General features: G+C 43.5%; 1 protein-coding gene across 1 annotated transcript in view; it reads right to left on the bottom strand.

The window, feature by feature from the left end:
- The window catches only part of WDR64 (WD repeat domain 64), a 77,970-nt gene that overhangs the window by 39,530 nt on the left and 20,055 nt on the right, over positions 1 to 18,385 (bottom strand). The window contains exons 10-11 of the mRNA XM_075204794.1: positions 9,699 to 9,838; positions 7,176 to 7,305 (exon numbers count right to left, since the gene is read on the bottom strand). Coding sequence (XP_075060895.1) covers positions 7,176 to 7,305; positions 9,699 to 9,838 — 270 coding nt within the window. The remainder of the gene's footprint in view (positions 1 to 7,175; positions 7,306 to 9,698; positions 9,839 to 18,385) is intronic.

Below are 18,385 nucleotides of genomic sequence, written 5' to 3' on the forward strand. Positions count from 1 at the left end.
GTGATGATGAAGGGTGCACAGTGTGATGTGAAGGGTGCACAGTGTGATGATGAAGGGTGCACAGTGTGATGATGAAGGGTGCACAGTGTGATGATGAAGGGTGCACAGTGTGATGGTGAAGGGTGCACAGTGTGATGGTGAAGGGTGCACAGTGTGATGGTGAAGGGTGCACAGTGTGATGATGAAGGGTGCACAGTGTGATGGTGAAGGTTGCACAGTGTGATGGTGAAGGGTGCACAGTGTGATGATGAAGGGTGCACAGTGTGATGATAAAAGGGCAAAAGCATGATGGAGGGCACAGTGTGATGATGAAGGGAGTACAGTGTACTAAAGGGGAAACAGTGTGAAGGAGGAGCAAAAGTGATGTGTTGGGGATATGTTTTTCTCTTCTGTACTTCAACTTATTTGGCAAAATACATTTTTTGTAGGAGGGAGCTGTGAGAGCTTGCGCAGGCTCAGTGTGCTTGGACTGGGTGTGCAGGGAATGAAGTGACATCATACGGAGGATCGAGGTAGACTGTGCAGAGTTGGGCCAATAATACCAACCGTCAGGGAGTGAAATAACCTTTCTTTTCATCAGCAAACGTGAGTAATGAAAAGTAATCATTGTAACAGATTATTGAAAAAACTCCTATTATTTAAATGTAATTAATTAAAGCTATGTATAACATTATTTGTGCTCTGTTTTATGTAAGGATTTAATTAAAAGTTAATATTTAGTGCTATATCATTGTCTGTACTATCTTCTCTAGTAGGTATTAACAGTTAATCTATGCTTTAAAAAAAATAATAAAAAAGATGCATTGCTATGGATTGTTTCACTGGGGGGGGGGGCAGGCATTTGGGGGCCCAAACCAGTATCTTGCCTAGGGCCCTATGAGGTCTAAATCCAGCTCTGCAGGGCAGCTGTGCAATGCTCAGCTGCCTCTGCAAACAAGTTTTGATAAATGCAGGCGGTACATGATTTTTTTTTTTTATCACAGCAATAAACAGCACTAAAAATTATACTTATTACAGCTACGTGGTGAATATCTTATATATAAAAATCATTGGTCTGTTTGTTTGTTTGTCTGCCTGGTTATGCTTTTGGACATCCCTGCACTGATTTGGATGAAACCAATGCAAGGTGGTCCAGTTGGATCCTGACCAGGTTTTAGGGGGGTTAGGGTCCCGGTGGGACCTTCCGTTGCTGTACGTTGGGCAGAACTTTGAACCGGGGAGCCTGTTTTGGCCCTTCTACTGGATGGATTTGGATGAAAACTTCACAGAGTGGTAACATTGGATCTCAGAAGACATACTAGGGGATTGAGGTCCTGGTCAGACCTCCCGTTGGTGTACACTGGGCAGAAGTTTGACCCAAGGAGCCTGTTTTGGCCCTACCACTGGATGGATTTGAATGAAAACTTCACAGATGGGAGGCAAATTGTCTGGGATGCCAAATGAAGTGGTTGGGGTCCCAGTCAGACTTCCAGTTGTTGTACAGTGGGCAGAACTTTGACCCAGGGAGCCTGTTCTGGGCCTTCCACTGGATGGATTTAGATGAAAACTTCACAGAGGGGTGGCAAATGGTCTGGAAGGCCTAATGGAGTGTTTTGGGTTCCAGTCAGACCTCCCGTTGGTGTACGCTGGGAAGACCTTTGACCCGGGGGGCCTATTCTGGGCCTTCCACTGTCACAATTTTATGGTCAGCGGATACTTTTATTGGTTTACTGGGAGGCGCAGAGTGTAAGGTATTCACCAGTGACTCCTGCAAGGGGATTGGCTGCTTTCGTGCCGCAGGTCGTGGTTCTCTGAGTAGGAGCTAAGTGAAACCCAGTGGAGAAACAACAGAGGAGAGGATAAGTAGTGTGCATGTCACGGGCACTAGGAGTCTTTACCCAGGGATCACCAGGTGATAGGCTTACCAGAGCAGTATAGGTGGTAATATGGTACTCTGGTAGCAGGGTGATCACGGAACAGGAAATAGCAGATGATGAGATGCTCAGGAAAGTCTATGACTAGCAGCACTGGCAATATGGAAGTAGTAATACACGAGGAACTGTATGGACAAAGGACACGTGAAGGTAGTCAGTGGTCTGCGGTAGCAAGTTGTACCACTGCTATAGTGAGGAGGAATGTCCAACAGAAACGAGGAGGTGATGAGAGTCAGCGGTCTGCGGATAGCAAGTTGTACCGCTGTCTGAGTGAAGGAATGGAATCCAAGTGGAGGTATCCGGGGAGTCAGTGGTCTGCGTTAGCAAGTTGTACCACTGCTATGTGAGAGGATACTGGAACGGGTGAAACTGTAAACAGGAGTCAGTGGTCTGCCACTAGCAAGTTGTACCACTGAATATATATGTGAGGAGGTGCACGGGGAGAGACTGCAACACCATATATACACGGGCACCTTGACTTTGATCCACAGTAATATGCACAATATAAATGTATAAATGACTGAACAACACTGCCAATATAGAAAGTCTCTTGAAGTAATCCAGCATGAGATAACACAGTCAATGATGGCAATAGAGTCAGCAGATAGTACACTCCAGAGGAGAACCAACACAGTCAATGATGGCAATAGACTCAGCGGATAGTACACTCCAGAGGAGAACCAACACAGTCCAGCAAGGTATGCAATACACAGCACAGTCAATGGGAAGTATGCATACCGTGGTTCAGGAGAAGGCAGTCAGACAGGAGTGCAGAGATACCTGAAGGGCAGGAGGCCGGCAGGATCCAAAGTCCCTGGATGGGTGAAGCGGTGGTCTAGCAGGTGCAGCGCACAGGTAGGTAGACCAGCAGGGAACACAGGAAGGTGTGGAGAGCGGATCAGTAGTAGATGGATGAGTAGCGCTGAGAAGTAACAGCAGCGGGTCTCTGCGGGAACACGGAGGTAGCCAATAGCAACCAGTAGGTGCAGTAACGATGGGACACCGGAGCAGAGTTGAACTGGAACAGTTGGTCACGGAGAGTAGCGGGTAGCAATAGTGGCAGCAGACTCAAGGAAACACGGGAGAGTTGACAAGGGCTGAAGACTGAAGCGCACAGGGGCAGCGGATAGGAATCAGCCAAACAGTCACGATGAAACACAGACGGGTTGCAGGTTGAAGACTGTAGTGCACGGAGGCAGCGGATAGGAATCAGCTAGCAGTCACGATGATGAAACACAGACGAGTTGCAGGTTGAAGACTGTAGTGCACGGAGGCAGCGGATAGGAATCAGCCAAACAGTCACGATGATGAAACACAGACGAGTTGCAAGTTGAAGACTGTAGTGCATGGAGGCAGCGGATAGGAATCAGCCAAACAGTCACGATGATGAAACACAGACGAGTTGCAGGTTGAAGCCTGTAGTGCACGGAGGCAGCGGATAGGAATCAGCTGGCAGTCACAATCATGAACAGGTGAGTGGATGTGAATGAAAGACTGTAGTGCACGGAGGCAGCGGATAGGCATCAGCTAACAGTCCCAATGATACATGGTAGAGTTGAAGTGGTTAGAAGACTGTAGTGCACGGAGGCAGCGGATAGGAATCAGCTCACAGTCACGATGATACAGTAGATGGTAGAAGTGGTATGGGAACCACAATAGTAGAAGTGGTTTGGAAACCACAGAGGTAGAAGTGGTTTGGAAACCACAGGGATCAGCTGGGCTGAATAAACGAGGAAACACAGGAACACCTTCAGAGACTCATGGGGAATGAGACTCCAAGATCAGGCAACGTGGTGTTGACCACAGGTGCTTAATATAGGGAGGTTGCCTGATCTGCCAATTTAGTTAAAGGAACATACACTGGAGGTATGGAAAGGGCTGCGCATGCGCAGTCCCTCAGGATGGAGGACGGCCACGGTTCCTAAATGTCCGGGAAGAAGCACTCACAGTCCGGTGAGTGACAGTGCAGAGGTATACACTGTGATGATTATCTAGTATATCTACTGACTAATTGTTATTTTCTGTTGAATTCATGTATGACAATGTATATTGTATGTAATCTTGTAATGTAATTTCAATGTGTGCTTTGCTAGATGACATGAGTTTTAACTCTGTTGAAATAGCCAGACCAGAGAGAGATAGGATCTTGGAGGAGTTTGAAGCCCCAAAGTTGTAAACCATCTGGCCAAGCAGAACGAGCAAAGGTGGGAAATCAGGACCTGTGAATATTCTGATCTCAGGACATCCATGGCTCCCTTTGAAAGCCCTGTGACATTTAGTAGATCAATCTGCCCTTGTTGATAGCTAAACTCCAAAGGTGGGGGGTGATAGCTATGCGGCAAAAAGGTTTAAAATATTCTGACTTTGACAATAATGTGTGCATTTTCATGAGGGGTCTATCAAGACTGAAATATCAAATCCTTCTCAATTGTGTTCCCTCACACACCAGGGGGTAAATGTATCGAGCTGAGAGTTTTCCAGCGGGTTTGAAAAGTGGAGATGTTGCCTATAGCAACCAATCAGATTCTAGCTATCATTTTGTAGAATGTACTAAATAAATGATATCTAGAATCTGATTGGTTTTTCAAACCCACTGGAAAACTCTCAGCCTGATGCATATACTCCCAGGTCTCATCTAGTAAGTAGTGACTTTGATTTTATTTCCTATTTGATTTTCTGAAACCTATTTGTGCAAAATATAATGTTTTGTTATTAATTTTTGTAACTAAGCCTTGGAACCATTTTTCAGGTTAAATAAATTTTATCTAGTGTATTCTCCGTGATTTTTTGTGAACTTACGAAGTCCAGGGAGGCTCATGCTACATGTGTTTGTGATTTAAGTGTAAAACATTTATAAGTGGTTTTGGTAAACATAAGGACACCATATAAATCCTTTGTGGTGGCAGAAAAGGTGTATTCATTGCTAAGTGACGAAGGTGACGCCAGTCACGGCCAGCTGTTCAGATTGCTGTATCTGGGACAGGCTGGGCGTTCATGACATACACAATGTAACCGGTAGGTCTAGGAGCACAATGACCGGAATATCGGGTACAATGATATGCGGCTGGTAGATGCTGAGGTCCAGGTATGCTGGCATCAGGGGAGCTAGATCAGAATGTAGCAACTGGTAGCAGTAGAGTACACGAGAGTCCTGAGAATTCCTGGAAGCATAATACAGAAATACAAGGTGCAATAGTCTGTGGCTGGTAGATGCTGAGATCCAGGGATGCTGGCAGCAGGGGAGCTGGATCAGACCGTAGCAACTGGTAGCAGCAAAGTTGCAGGGAGCCAGAGGAAAATATATCCACACAGGGTGAAAGACAACAAAGAACTGGCAATTGAATGAATGAAAAAAGGTGCATTAAATACTGTGGCAACTAGGGGACTTTTACCAATGAAAATGGATGGAAGGCTTCAAAAGACTCCAAGGTTGCGCCGACCAGGACTCAAGGTGCTGCACGCCGGAGACCACCAAGGGACAAGTCTGGCCAAGTACGCAGGGACCCGGCCGCAGAATTGGCGGGCACAACGTGTGATATCCACTGGATGGATTTGGATGAAAACTTCACAGAGGGGTGGCAATTGGCTTGGGATGGCTAATGGAGCGGTTGGGATCCCGTTCGGAGCTCACATTGGTTTATGCTGGGCAGAACTTTGACACATGGAGCCTGTTCTGGGCCTTCTACTGGATGGATTTGGATGACATCTTAGCTGATTATTATTTTTAAAATGTTGACAATTGCATCCAACTCATTGATAACTTAACTTCAGTATTCAGACTCGATTTGTCCGAGTTTGAATCCTGAAGTTGTTAAGTTATCAATGAGTTGGATGTAATTGTCAACATTTAAAAAATAATTATCAGCTAAGATGTACTTCAGCTAGTTTATTAATATTTTAGACACACATCACACACACACATGTGCAGGTCCAGAAAGAACCAAAAATACTGCAGAGAACAGAGAAAGATGTAAGAAAAACAACCCAATAGGGGACATTTACTAACATTACATTTACATGTAAAATTTGCACTGAACTACAATAGCCAACCAACAATTACCTTTTATCTGTCTAGGGCAAATTATACAATGAAAGCAAGTGGTTGCAAATTAGTGCAAATTTTGAATCTAAATACAATGCCAATAAATAAGCTCCACTGTGTTGCTTTTTTTTTGCAACTGGTACTGGCCTCTTACAACTTGCTCTAAATAGATGCAGGTTGGTGCAGCCCTCTGCACATTTTAATAGTATGATTGGCTTAGAGTTCATTATAGTGTTGACCATTTCAAATGTGGTTACACAGACAAGTATAAGAGGAGCTCACATCCCAGGGATATGTGCCCACACAGGAAACAAGCATGATGAAAAGTTTTTTACCGACCAAAGCTGTAGATTTCAGCACCACTTCTGAGAAAAGGTGAATGCATTCAACAGTGATTATGATATTTAAAGGTAATGCCCACAGATACATCTTTTCCCTTTAGTTTTAAAGAATGCTCCCAAAGAAAAAACTTTTAGGTATTTATGAGAGCTATTATTTAGATAGGGATGTTATTTAAGTATGTTTTTACTTCATATTTTAAGTACACTATGCCAAAATAAACTTTCTCATTCATGTTCTTCATATTTTTTTGTAATTGATGTTATACTGTGATACCGTGATCAGCTAGATACAAGCACAGCAATGTCTCCTGCCTGTGGTGTCATACTCAAACTTGTGATGTTCTCTCATATCTTGCACCATATATACCATGCTGTGATGTTCTGCCTGCAATGTCTTCTGCCACCATAAACTGCTCTGTGAAATCATCTAGTATTTGAGGGTGGCACATATTTCAAATCTATAGTTAGTTTTCTAGTGATAATATACGTATGTATTTTTAATGTAATTGGAAATCAGCAATATTTTAATTTCTGTACATTGAAGAATTAGTAAATGCATCTGTTATTTCACTAGTGTGCAATGTTGGAGCATCCCTAAATGGATGCACATACTGGCCTATCACTAATGAGCAACTATATCTACATGATATTCAAATGTCTCACTATTCAATTATAGGAAGCATGTGCAGAAAACAATACAACTTTAACACATTTTACTGGCTTCAGAGTAGTCCATTAGAATACATAAAATCGATATCGTTGACTATGATAGAACGTACAGGTAATGCAAAACTCTATGTTCTGCCACAAAAACATGAACTTTGTGGGACAAGATTGCATGATGTATTCTTATATATTTATATACATTTGTAGTCTTACCAGTTAGCAGTTTAAGATGCTTGTTGTCAAATATCATAGAGTTTATATACCGCCTGTCACCAGGTCCCTGCTCAGTATCACAGAAGACTTGTAACAGTGCAAGAGTCTGTATATCCCATACTCTAAATGCCTGGAGTATAACCATACAAATACAGATTAATTTGATGAAATGAAATAGTTTTACATTCAAGTGGAGATTGTCTTGTTAGTAACATACAGTATTTCTAATTAAAAAGTATGAAATCATGAAACATAGTATCACATATTAAACTGATCAAATGTTCAGTCATGGCCATATGTTTTGAGAATGACACAAGTATTGGTTTTCACAAAGTTTGCTGCTTCGGTGTTTTTAGACCTTTTTGTCAGATGTTACTATGGTATACTGAAGTAAAATTACAAGCATTTCATAAGTGTCAAAGGTTTTATTGACAACTACATTAAGTTTCTGAAAAGAGTCAATATTTGCAATGAGGACCATTTTTTTGAAGACCTCTGCAATGCGCCCTGGCATGTTGTCAATCACCTTCTGGGCCACATACTGACTGATGGCCGCTCATTCTTGCCTAATCAATGCTTGGAGTTTGTCAGAATTTGTGGGTTTTTGTTTGGCCACCCACCTCTTGAGGATTGACCACAAGTTCTCAATGGGATTAAGGTCTGGGGAGTTTCTTGGTTATGGACCCAAAATTTCGATGTTTTGATCCCGAGCCACTTAGTTATCACTTTTACCTTATGACAAGGTGCTCCATCGTGCTGGAAAAGGAAATGTTCGTCACCAAACTGTTCTTGGATGGTTGGGAGAAGTAGTTCTTGGAAGATGTTTTGGTACCATTCTTTATTCATGGCTGTGTTCCTAGGCAAAATTGTAAGTGAGCCCACTCCCTTGGCTGAGAGGCAACCCCACATATGAATGGTCTCAAGATGCTTTACTGTTGGCATGACACAGTACTGATGGTAGCGCTCACCTTTCCTTCTCCGGACAAACATTTTTCCAGATGCCCCAAACGTTCTGAAAGGGGATTCATCAGAGAAAATGATTTTACCCCAGTCCCCAGCAGTCCAATCCCTGTACCTTTTGTAGAATATCAGTCTGTCCCTGATGTTATTCGTGGAGAAAAGTGCTTCTTTGCTGGCCTTCTTGACCCCAGGCCATCCTCCAAAAGTCTTCTCCTCACTGTGTGTGCAGATGCACTTACACCTGCCTGCTGTCATTCCTGAGCAAGCTCTGCACTGGTGGTGCCCCAATCCTGCAGCAGAATCAACTTAAGGAGACGGTCCTGGCGCTAGCTGTACGTTTTTGGGCGCACTGAAGCCTTCTTCACAATGATTGAGCCTCTTTCCTTGAAGTTCTTGATTATACGATAAATGGTTGTTTTAGCTGCAATGTTACTAGTAGCAATATCCTTGCCTGTGAAGCCTTTTTTGTGCAAAGTAAAGATGACTGCACTTGTTTGCTTGCAGATATACATGGTTAACAGAGAAAGAACAATGATTTCAAGCAGCACCCTCCTTTTAAAGCTTCCAGTCTGTTATTCTAACTCAATCAGCATGACAGAGTGATCTCCGGCCTTGTCCTCGTCAACACTCTCACCTGTGTTAACGAGAGAATCACTGACCTGATGCAAGCTGGTCATTTTGTGGCAGGGCTGAAATGCAGTGGATATGTTGTTTTTGGGATAAAGTTCATTGTCATGGCAAAGAGGGACTTTGAAAATAATTGCAATTTATCTGATTACTCTTCATGACATTCTGCAATATATGCAAATTGCCATCATAAAAGTGAGGCAGCAGACTTACGTGAAAAATAATATTTGTGTCATTCTCAAAACTTTTGGCCATGACTGTACAACCATTATTCTACTACAACAGTTTCAAAAAGGTTATAAATACATTTTAATCTTGAGAGGATTAAAGGATTACATTTCATTAATATAGTAGATATACTAAAAACAACATGCTGCCAGACACCAAGGGCTAGATTTACTAAGCTGCGGGTTTGAAAAAGTGGGGATGTTGCCTATAGCAACCAATCAGATTCTAGCTTTCATTTATTTAGTACCTTCTACAAAATGATAGCTAGAATCCGATTGGTTGCTATAGGCAACATCCCCACTTTTTCAAACCCGCAGCTTAGTAAATATAGCCCCAAATGTACATACTTGCGCATATACAACTGAAGATCAGACTAGTATCCTGTAAAAATAGAATATAATAATCTGCAGTCTATAATGATTACTAGGGAGCAACTAATTCATCTCAAATCACGTCTATGAAACTGGACACCCTGTGATATCCAATAACTGTAAGAGTCTCAGACAACTGGGGGGAAATAATAGTATAGGATATATTTTCTTTAAATATAAAAATGAAGAATGAAATAATAAAAGTATGGAATTTCTCAAGTAGTAATGAACTAAATTATATTATGGGCAAGTTAATAATGGAATGTATATTTTCATAAATCTATGGTATGTATAATATCTTGTATTTTATATATTTCAACAAAAAGAAAACAATTACCCTTGCACTGGACAGACTGATAAGGTGCTGATCTCTTTCATTGATTGCAATTTCTATGATTGAGTATAAATGACCATATAATTTGCCCATAGGTTTTTCGACTTCATCCAGGTGCCACAACCGTATAACTTTGTCAGCTCCTGAAAAAAAGTATATAAAAAAGATGAGTGGTGTGAATACCTGTATAAACAGCTGTGACAGATAGCTTTATCATTGTTACTTAGTAAAAGGACTAGGCAGTAAATTAGAGATGGTCACTGACCCCCGTGTTTTGGTTTTGTTTTTGGTTTTGGATCTGGATTACCTTCGTGTTTTGGTTTTGGTTTTGCAAAACCGCCCTTGCGTGTTTTGGTTTTGGTTTTGGTTTTGTTTGGTTTTGTTTCGCTATTTTTGAAAAAAATACAATTTTTTTGGTCTAAAATAACCTAATTTAGTGCTCCACCAGTTTCTTAGATAAGTGAGGTAATTCTAAAGCTAATAAATTATGAAAAAAAACTGTTTAATCCCTGGTAGGCCGTCCTTAATACGAACACTTGTCTGCAAATTATACAGTGAAACCTGGTTGTCTACCTCCTCCATCTTTAATTATTGGCAATGTAGCCATCGTCTTTGGGTGTATATTAGGGATGTGCACCGGCCACTTTTGGGGTTTTGGGTTTTGGGTTTTGGGTTCTGATTACCTTAAGGTTTTGGGTTCTAATGGGTTTTGCCAAAACACCCCCCTCAAGGTTTTGGGTTTTGATTTTTTTTTTTAAAAAGCATAAAAACTGCTAAAATCCTGTTTTTTTGTTTGTTTTCACTCCTACGATATTATTAACCTCAATAACATTCATTTTCACTCATTTCCAGTCTATTCTGAACACCTCACACCTCACAATATTGTTTTTAGGCCAAAAGGTTGCACCGAGGTAGCTGGATGTCTAAGCTAAGCGACACAAGTGGGCGACACAAACACGTGGCCCATCTAGGAGTGGCACTGCAGTGACAGACAGGATGGCATTTTGAAAAACTAGGCCCCAAAGAGCACATAATGCCAAAAAAAGAGGTGCAAGATGGAATTGTCCTTGGGCCTTCCCACCCATCCTTATGTTGGTGAAATAGGACATGCGCACTTTAACAAACCAATCATTTCAGCGACAGGGCCTACCAAACTACTGTGGCTGAAGTGATTGGTTTGTTTGGGCCCCCACACAAAAAAAGCTATTCATCTCTCCCTGTACAAAGTAAACTGGCTCTACTGAGGCAAGATGTTGTCCTCATCCTCATCCTCTGATTCCTCGCCCCCTTCAGTGTGTACTTCCTCATCCTCACACATTATCAATTCATCCCCGCTGGACTCCACAATCACCGGTCCCTCTGTAGTCTCTGGAGGCCATTGCTGGTCTTGATTGAAGAATTGATAATTCTTTTTTATGAACATCATCTTCTCAACATTTTGCGGAAGCAACCTCCTTCGCCGCTCACTGACCAGGTTCCCCGCTGCACTAAAAACTCTTTCGTACACACTGGAGGGGGGACAACTCAGGTAAAATAGAGCCAGTTTGTACAGGGGCTTCCAAACTGCCTTTTTTTCCTGCCAGTAAAAGTAAGGACTGTCTGACATGTCTACTTGGATGGTGTCAGCAAAGTAATCCTCCACCATTTTTTCAATGGTGACAGCATCCAATCCAGCGACAGTAGACATGTCAGCAATGGTTGGCAGGTCCTTCAGTCCGGACCAGATGTTCTCTGCATCCCCGCCAGTGGGTCATTTATGAAATCTCAGCTGTTTCCTCGCAGCCACAGGTGTGGGAGAAAATGAAGGAGGAGCTGTTGCCATGTCACGGTCCTCTTCAGATGACAATCTCCTGACCAGCAGGTCTTTGCACCTCTGTAGTCTTGTGTCCGCCAGAAACAGAGACACAACATACGCTTTAAACCGAGGATCGAGCACGGTGGCCAGAATGTATTCCTCTGACTTTAAAACAATGACCACCCTCGGATCCTGGCAAAGCATACGAAGGGCTTCATCCACAAGAGCTACATGCTTTGTGGAATCGCAATGGTTTACAAGCTCCTCCCTCACTTTCTCCAGCTGCTTCTGCAACAGCCTGATCAGGGGAATCACCTGACTCAAGCTGGCAGTGTCGGAACTGACTTCTCGTGTGGCAAGTTCAAACGGCTGGAGAACCTTGCACAACACGGAAATCAGTCTCCACTGCGCTTGACTCAGGCGCATCCCCATTCCTTTGCCTATGTCGTAGGTGGCTGTGTAGGCTTGAATTGCCTTTTTCTGCTCCTCCATCCTCTGCAGCATATAGACGGTGGAGTTCCAGCACGTCACAACCTCTTGTTTGAGGTGATGGCAGGGCAGGTTCAGGCTTTTCTGATGTTGCTCGAGTCTGCGGTAGGCAGTGGCAGTGTCCAGCAATTTTGCGGGCCACCGCAAGCATATCCTGCACACCCCTGTCACTTTTCAGGTAATGCTGCACCACCAAATTTATTGTGTGGGCAAATTTCCAGCACGTGGGCACGTGCTGGAAATTGCCCATATGTAATGCCCGCACAATGTTACTGGCGTTATCCGACACCACAAATACCCAGGAGAGTGTAAGTGGGGAAAGCCACTGCGAAATGATTTCCCTCAGTTTCTCTAAGAGGTTGTCAGCATTGTGCCTCTTACTGAAACCGGTGATACACAACGTTGCCTGCCTTGGAACGAGCAGGCATTTCGGAGATGCTGCTACTGATGCAGCTGCTGCTGTTGCTGCGGAAGGCGATGCATCTACCCAGTGGGCTGTCACAGTCATATAGTCCTTAGTTTGCCCTGAACCACTTGTCCACATGTCCGTGGTTAAGTGGACAGTGGGTACAACCGCATTTTTCAGAGCACTGAGGACACCTTTTCGTACTTCCCTGTACATCCCGGGTATCGCCTGCCTAGTGAAGTGGAATCTAGACGGGATTTGGTACCGGGGACATAATACCTCCATCAACCGTCTAAATCCCACTCCACTGATGGCGGACACCGGATGCACGTCTAACACCAACATAGCTGTCAAGGATGCAGTTATCCGCTTTGCTATAGGATGACTGCTATCGTACTTCGTGCTCATGGCAAACGACTGTTGTACAGTCAATTGTTTAGTGAAAGACGTAGCGGTCTTACGACTTCCCCTCTGGGAAGATGACCGACTCCCAGCAGCAACAGCAGCACTCGCAGTAGTAGGCGTACCGCTGCAGGATCCTCCGGAAGAATCCCGGATTGAAGAGGACTCAGTCATGCCGGTGACATGGCCTGCAGGACTATCTCTGATCGAGATTGTGGAGGAAATTGACGAGGAGGGTATTGCTGGTGTGGATACAACAGGACCAAGGGATTTAGGTGTCCTTGGACTGCAGACGGTCCTAGCCACAGTTCCTGAACTAAATACTGAATTATGAAGGGTCTTTAGGTGACGTAGAAGGGAGGATGTCCCTAGGTGGCCATGATCCTTACCCCTGCTTATTGCAGCTTTACATAAACTACATATGGCAATACAATTGTTGTCCGGATTGGGATAGAAATAATTCCAGACCGAAGAGGTGGATTTTTTGGTCTTCTGCCCAGGCATGACGATGGGCTTTTTCATCCCATGGACAACAACTGTTTCCCCCCCCTGGGGCCTCATTTAAGATACCCACATCAGCATCCTCCTCGTCAAGTTCCTCCTCAGTGCCAGCTACATCAATATGCTCCTCCCGGTGTACAACATTGACACCTTCATTATCCAAATCTGTAACTGCACTGTGGGTGATCCTTCCAGCATATGCAGAGGGCATGCTGCAAATGGTGGAAGGAGCCACCTCTTCCCGTACAGTGATGGGAAGGTCAGGCTTCGCAACCACCAACACCCTTGGACTCGCCTTGGGGATTTGTGATGACATCTCTTTAAAAGGCAGAGTTGTTTGCTGAGTTGTTGATGACAGCTTAACTCTCTTAAATTTTTTAGAGGGGGGGTAGGAGGAGGGCTTAGATCCTTGGGTGAAGCTGAACCACTAGTCATGAACACGGGCCAGGACCTAAGCCGTTCCTTGCCACTCTGTGTCGTAAATGGCATATTGGCAAGTTTACGTTTCTCCTCAGATGATTTCAATTTCTTTTTTTTGATCATTCTAGTGACCTTTGGCTTTTTGGATTTTACATGCCCTCTACTATGCAATTGGGCATCGGCCTTGGCAGACGACGTTGATGGCATTTCATCGTCTATGTCATGACTAGTGGCAGCAGCTTCAGCATTAGGAGGAAGTGGTTCTTGATCTTTCCCTACTTTATCCTCCAAATTTTGGTTCTCCATTATATGTAGCACAAGAGAGCGGAACAGTGAACGTAGTTATATTGCAGTACAACTGGACTTATATACTGCAGGAACAGTGAACGTAGTTATATTGCAGTACCACTGGACTTAGCAGGACAGAGCACAGGACGCAGCACCACTGGACTCAGCAGGACAGAGCACAGGACACAGCACCACTGGACTCAGCAGGACAGAGCACAGGACACAGCACAACTGAACTCAGCAGGACAGATCACAGGACACAGCCCCACTGAACTCAGCAGGACAGAGCACAGGACACAGCACCACTGGACTGAGCAGGACACAGCACAGCACAGCACCACGAGAAAGAGCAGGACAGAGGACACCTAACACACCCTCCCTCTTCCCTGATCAATGCCCGAGTGAAGATGGTGGCGGCAAGCGGGGAATATAAAGAATCCGGATCTCGCGAGATACGACGGCGCGATCCTGACGTTAAGCCTCGTTTTCAGTTCTGCGATCGGCGGGAATACCCGAACAGTGCTTGGATCGGGCTCGTATCCGCACTGTTAGGGGGTGTTCGGATTGCGAGAATCCGAGCCCGCTCATCCCTAGTGTATATTACACTCTACACTTGTAGTTGAATATAAACAAAGCAGCCTGCACAGACTGTGGAGCTAGAAAGTTAAATTAAATGGACCATGGTACTTTGGTGGCTATCTATGCCCCCCTGCTCTCCACTTGTAGTTAAATATAAAAAAGCAGCCTACACAGACTGTAGAACTAGAAATTCAAATATACAAACAAATGGACAAAGGCAGTTTGGTATCTGTCTGCATCAGACCCCCCCCTCCATCCACGTGTAGTAAAATAAAAAAAAAGCAGCCTGCATAGACTGTAGAACTAGAGATTCGAATATACAAAGAAATGGACAAAGGCAGTTTGGTATCTGTCTGCATCAGATACCCTCTCCACTAGGAGTAAAATAGAAAACTATTCAGCCGTTATATAATCTAGAATATAAATAGAAATTGAGAAAGGCAATTTGGTATCTGTCTGCATCATAATCATCAACATCCTCATTAGCGCCCTCGTCACCTCCATAAATCTCCCCCTCATCCTCTTCTATTTCCAAAGTGGCATCCTCAATTTGTGTATCACCGGCTACATTCGGGCTGTTCAGGTACACATCAGCAGAACTGCTGAAAGGGCCCTTCTTTATGGTACACTAACAGAATGCTCACGATTAGACATCCCACTGTTGGATGGACTCTCCACAGGGATTGTTGTCATTTGTGAATCAGAGCAAACATTCTCCTCTAATGCCTTACTGTTATCTTGCAGCTCGGTTTTGATGCGTAACAGTAGTTGTGCACCAATTGTAGGCTGGGTAACTTTTTTGGGATCTGCCACTAATAGCCAAAGGTGAAGGCCTCATTCTCTCTTTGCACTGCGTGTGTAGAATTACATGTTTGCAATTTTTTTTTATCGGCACTTAACTTTTGCTCAGTAACACTTCTTTTTCGCTTCAATACAGTAAATTTTTTTGGGGGTTTTGTTTTTTGCACTGATTTGGAAACACTCTGTTGTTTGACATCGCCTTGGCCAGATGACGTACTGGTAAAATTATTTGGTAGATACTGCTGATAGATATTACTTTTGACAGCCAGAAATATTTATGCACAATTATGGGGGACACCCCAAAAGCACTGAGGAGTGCTAAAAATTAGTTGGTAGATACTGCTGACAGATATGACTTTTGACAGCCAGAAATATTTATGCACAATAAGGGGGGACACCCCAAAAGCACTGAGGAGTGCTAAAAATTAGTTGGTAGATACTGCTGACAGATATGACTTTTGACAGCCAGAAATATTTATGCACAATTATGGGGGACACCCCAAAAGCACTGAGGAGTGCTAAAAATTAGTTGGTAGATACTGCTGACAGATATGACTTTTGACAGCCAGAAATATTTATGCACAATTATGGGGGACACGCCAAAACCACTGGGGAGTGCCAAATATTTTAAAAAAATAATAAACCTCTATCCTCCTCTCTTCTCTAGCGATTTTTGTTAGAGCAATTGCAAGAAGAATATTGGATTCTCTGTCCCTGCTCTAATCAGCCTGTGACTACACCCTGCTCTCTCCCTCTGTCAAATGGGGATGGATTGCTGTGGAGTCGTGTATTTATAATCTTGAAGTTTTGCGAGAACCGAGCCACGAGATCCGACGACGTCACGATGACATTCGGCCTCGATTTGGATTCGGAGCGGGCGGGAGAGTACCTAGCTACTCGGATAGGCAAAGTTCGGGTGTGTACGGTTCTCGGGGAACCGGACCCGCCCATCTCTACCATAAATATAATAATTTTTCACTACTGTGGTGATTTTAGGATAATGTCATATGTGCTACAATGACACAATGTGACCACAATATTCTAACTATATTAGCATTGTTACCCATTATGACTAGATGTGGAGTTTGTATGTTCTGCCCTTGTGTATTTTCATTTCCTCTGAATACTCTGGTTTCATCCCACAGTACACAAACATACTGGTTAGTTAATGGAATCTGACTAAGGCTAGGTATACAATGAAGCATTTTCCGACCAATGTGTTATCTGCAACAATTGTACCTATGACTGAAGGTCCGATCGCTCAGGCAAATCATGCCCTCTGCCCCCTTCTTACTGACAGCGTCGGGCATGACGTCATCACGTCTCAACACTGTAAGTGAGAAGCCACACCAAGACAGCAAGAAGAGAAAAAGAAAAGACTGAAGAGAAGAAGACAGAAGAAAAGAGAAGGAAAGAAGGTCATATAAAGGTAAATAACTAACGTGAGGGGACAGCAATGTTCAAAAAGGAAAGGGGGGCAGCGTGTGATGGAGGAAAGCGGGGCAGCGTGTGATGAAGGAGTGGGGGGCAGTGTATGATGGAGGAGAGGGGGCAGCGTGTGATGAAAGGAGAGAGGGGGCAGGATGTGATGGAGGAGAGGTGGCACAGTGTGATGAAGGAGGGGGCACAACCTAACTAATTTGCCAAAAATGTAAAATCTTATTACAAAGAATACATATTCTTCATTTATATTATTCATGTTTGCTGTTTAATGTATTTATTTGTATTACTCTCTTTACTAAAGTGTATTATATGATCTGTATTAAAATAAAAAGCATTATGGATGAACAAATAATTAATAAAAGAGGAGGACGCAAATTTATTTCTTTGCAGGGGGGCGCCCGATATGCTAGCACTGGCCCTGCAGTAGTCCAAGTGTGAGGACACAAATGCAGGTATGAGTGAAACAAGATTTTCTGAGGGAATCAAATGCCTGATTCTGGCTATTCAGATGAAAGTGTAATACCATGCAAAACACAGGTATATTACTGCATGCATCCATTCAGAAAACTATATCTCCCAGAGTACCTCTGGAAAGTTCAATGATAACTGCATTGGCCATTTTGGGGTGGACAGACTGCAAACACCAGCCTAAGCTGTTTACTAGAGCCCCAGATGGCAGACTGCACTAGAATCATGCAGATTAGATTAGACACTGCAACAAGTTGCAAAAGCACGCGAAAAATAGGCATTATATAGCACCAGAGTGTGCTAGAAGACTCCAGGAGATTCTTGGGAAAAAAGGAGAGGACGCAATATAGGACTGCTAGAGGCTAAGGGATGGTTGCTGTGAGGTGTGCTGCCAATGCTGCCTGGATAATGGAGGATCTACCCACAAGGAGTATTGATTGCTGGTGCTGGACTCTCTCCCTGAGGGATGTTTGCAGCTAAAGTTCTAGATTTAAAATCCAGCCCAGAAGGAAGCATCTTTGGAGGAAAAAGAAAAGCTTGTCTCTGCCCATCAGTTGCCATCAGGACTCATATGAAGATAGATACGCTTATGGTTTATTTATTCTTTTAACCAGCTAAGGACTGTGCCATCCAGTCCTCAAATATTCTTCAGTGTCCTATTAGAATCCCATGGTTCACGGTATCAAATGCTGCCAAGAGGTCCTGGAGGATTAAAGATTGAACAATCGCTTATGTCTCTTGCCATCAGAAGATAATTAAGCACACACATCAGAGCTGCTTCGGTAATATGTCGAGTCCTGAATTCTGACTGGAATGGATTATAAATATCGCTGGTTGATAGATGGGTTTCCAGTTGGGTTGCAATCACTTTCTCAATAGCTTTCCATAGAAATGGACGGTTTGATACCAGTCAGTCCTGCAGTCTGGGCCTTAAGAAGGTTTTTCTTTTTTAGAAGAGGATTGACCTTTAGTGGTTCTGGAAAAATGTCAGTCTGCAAAAAGCATTGTACTATTTTGGCATATACTGGACCAATTACATAAATATATCCTATTAGAAGTGTTTTTGGGACTGGGTCCAGATCACAGAGGGTGAGATGT

This window comes from Mixophyes fleayi, chromosome 1, assembly GCF_038048845.1.
Source record: "Mixophyes fleayi isolate aMixFle1 chromosome 1, aMixFle1.hap1, whole genome shotgun sequence".
NCBI lineage: Eukaryota > Metazoa > Chordata > Amphibia > Anura > Limnodynastidae > Mixophyes > Mixophyes fleayi.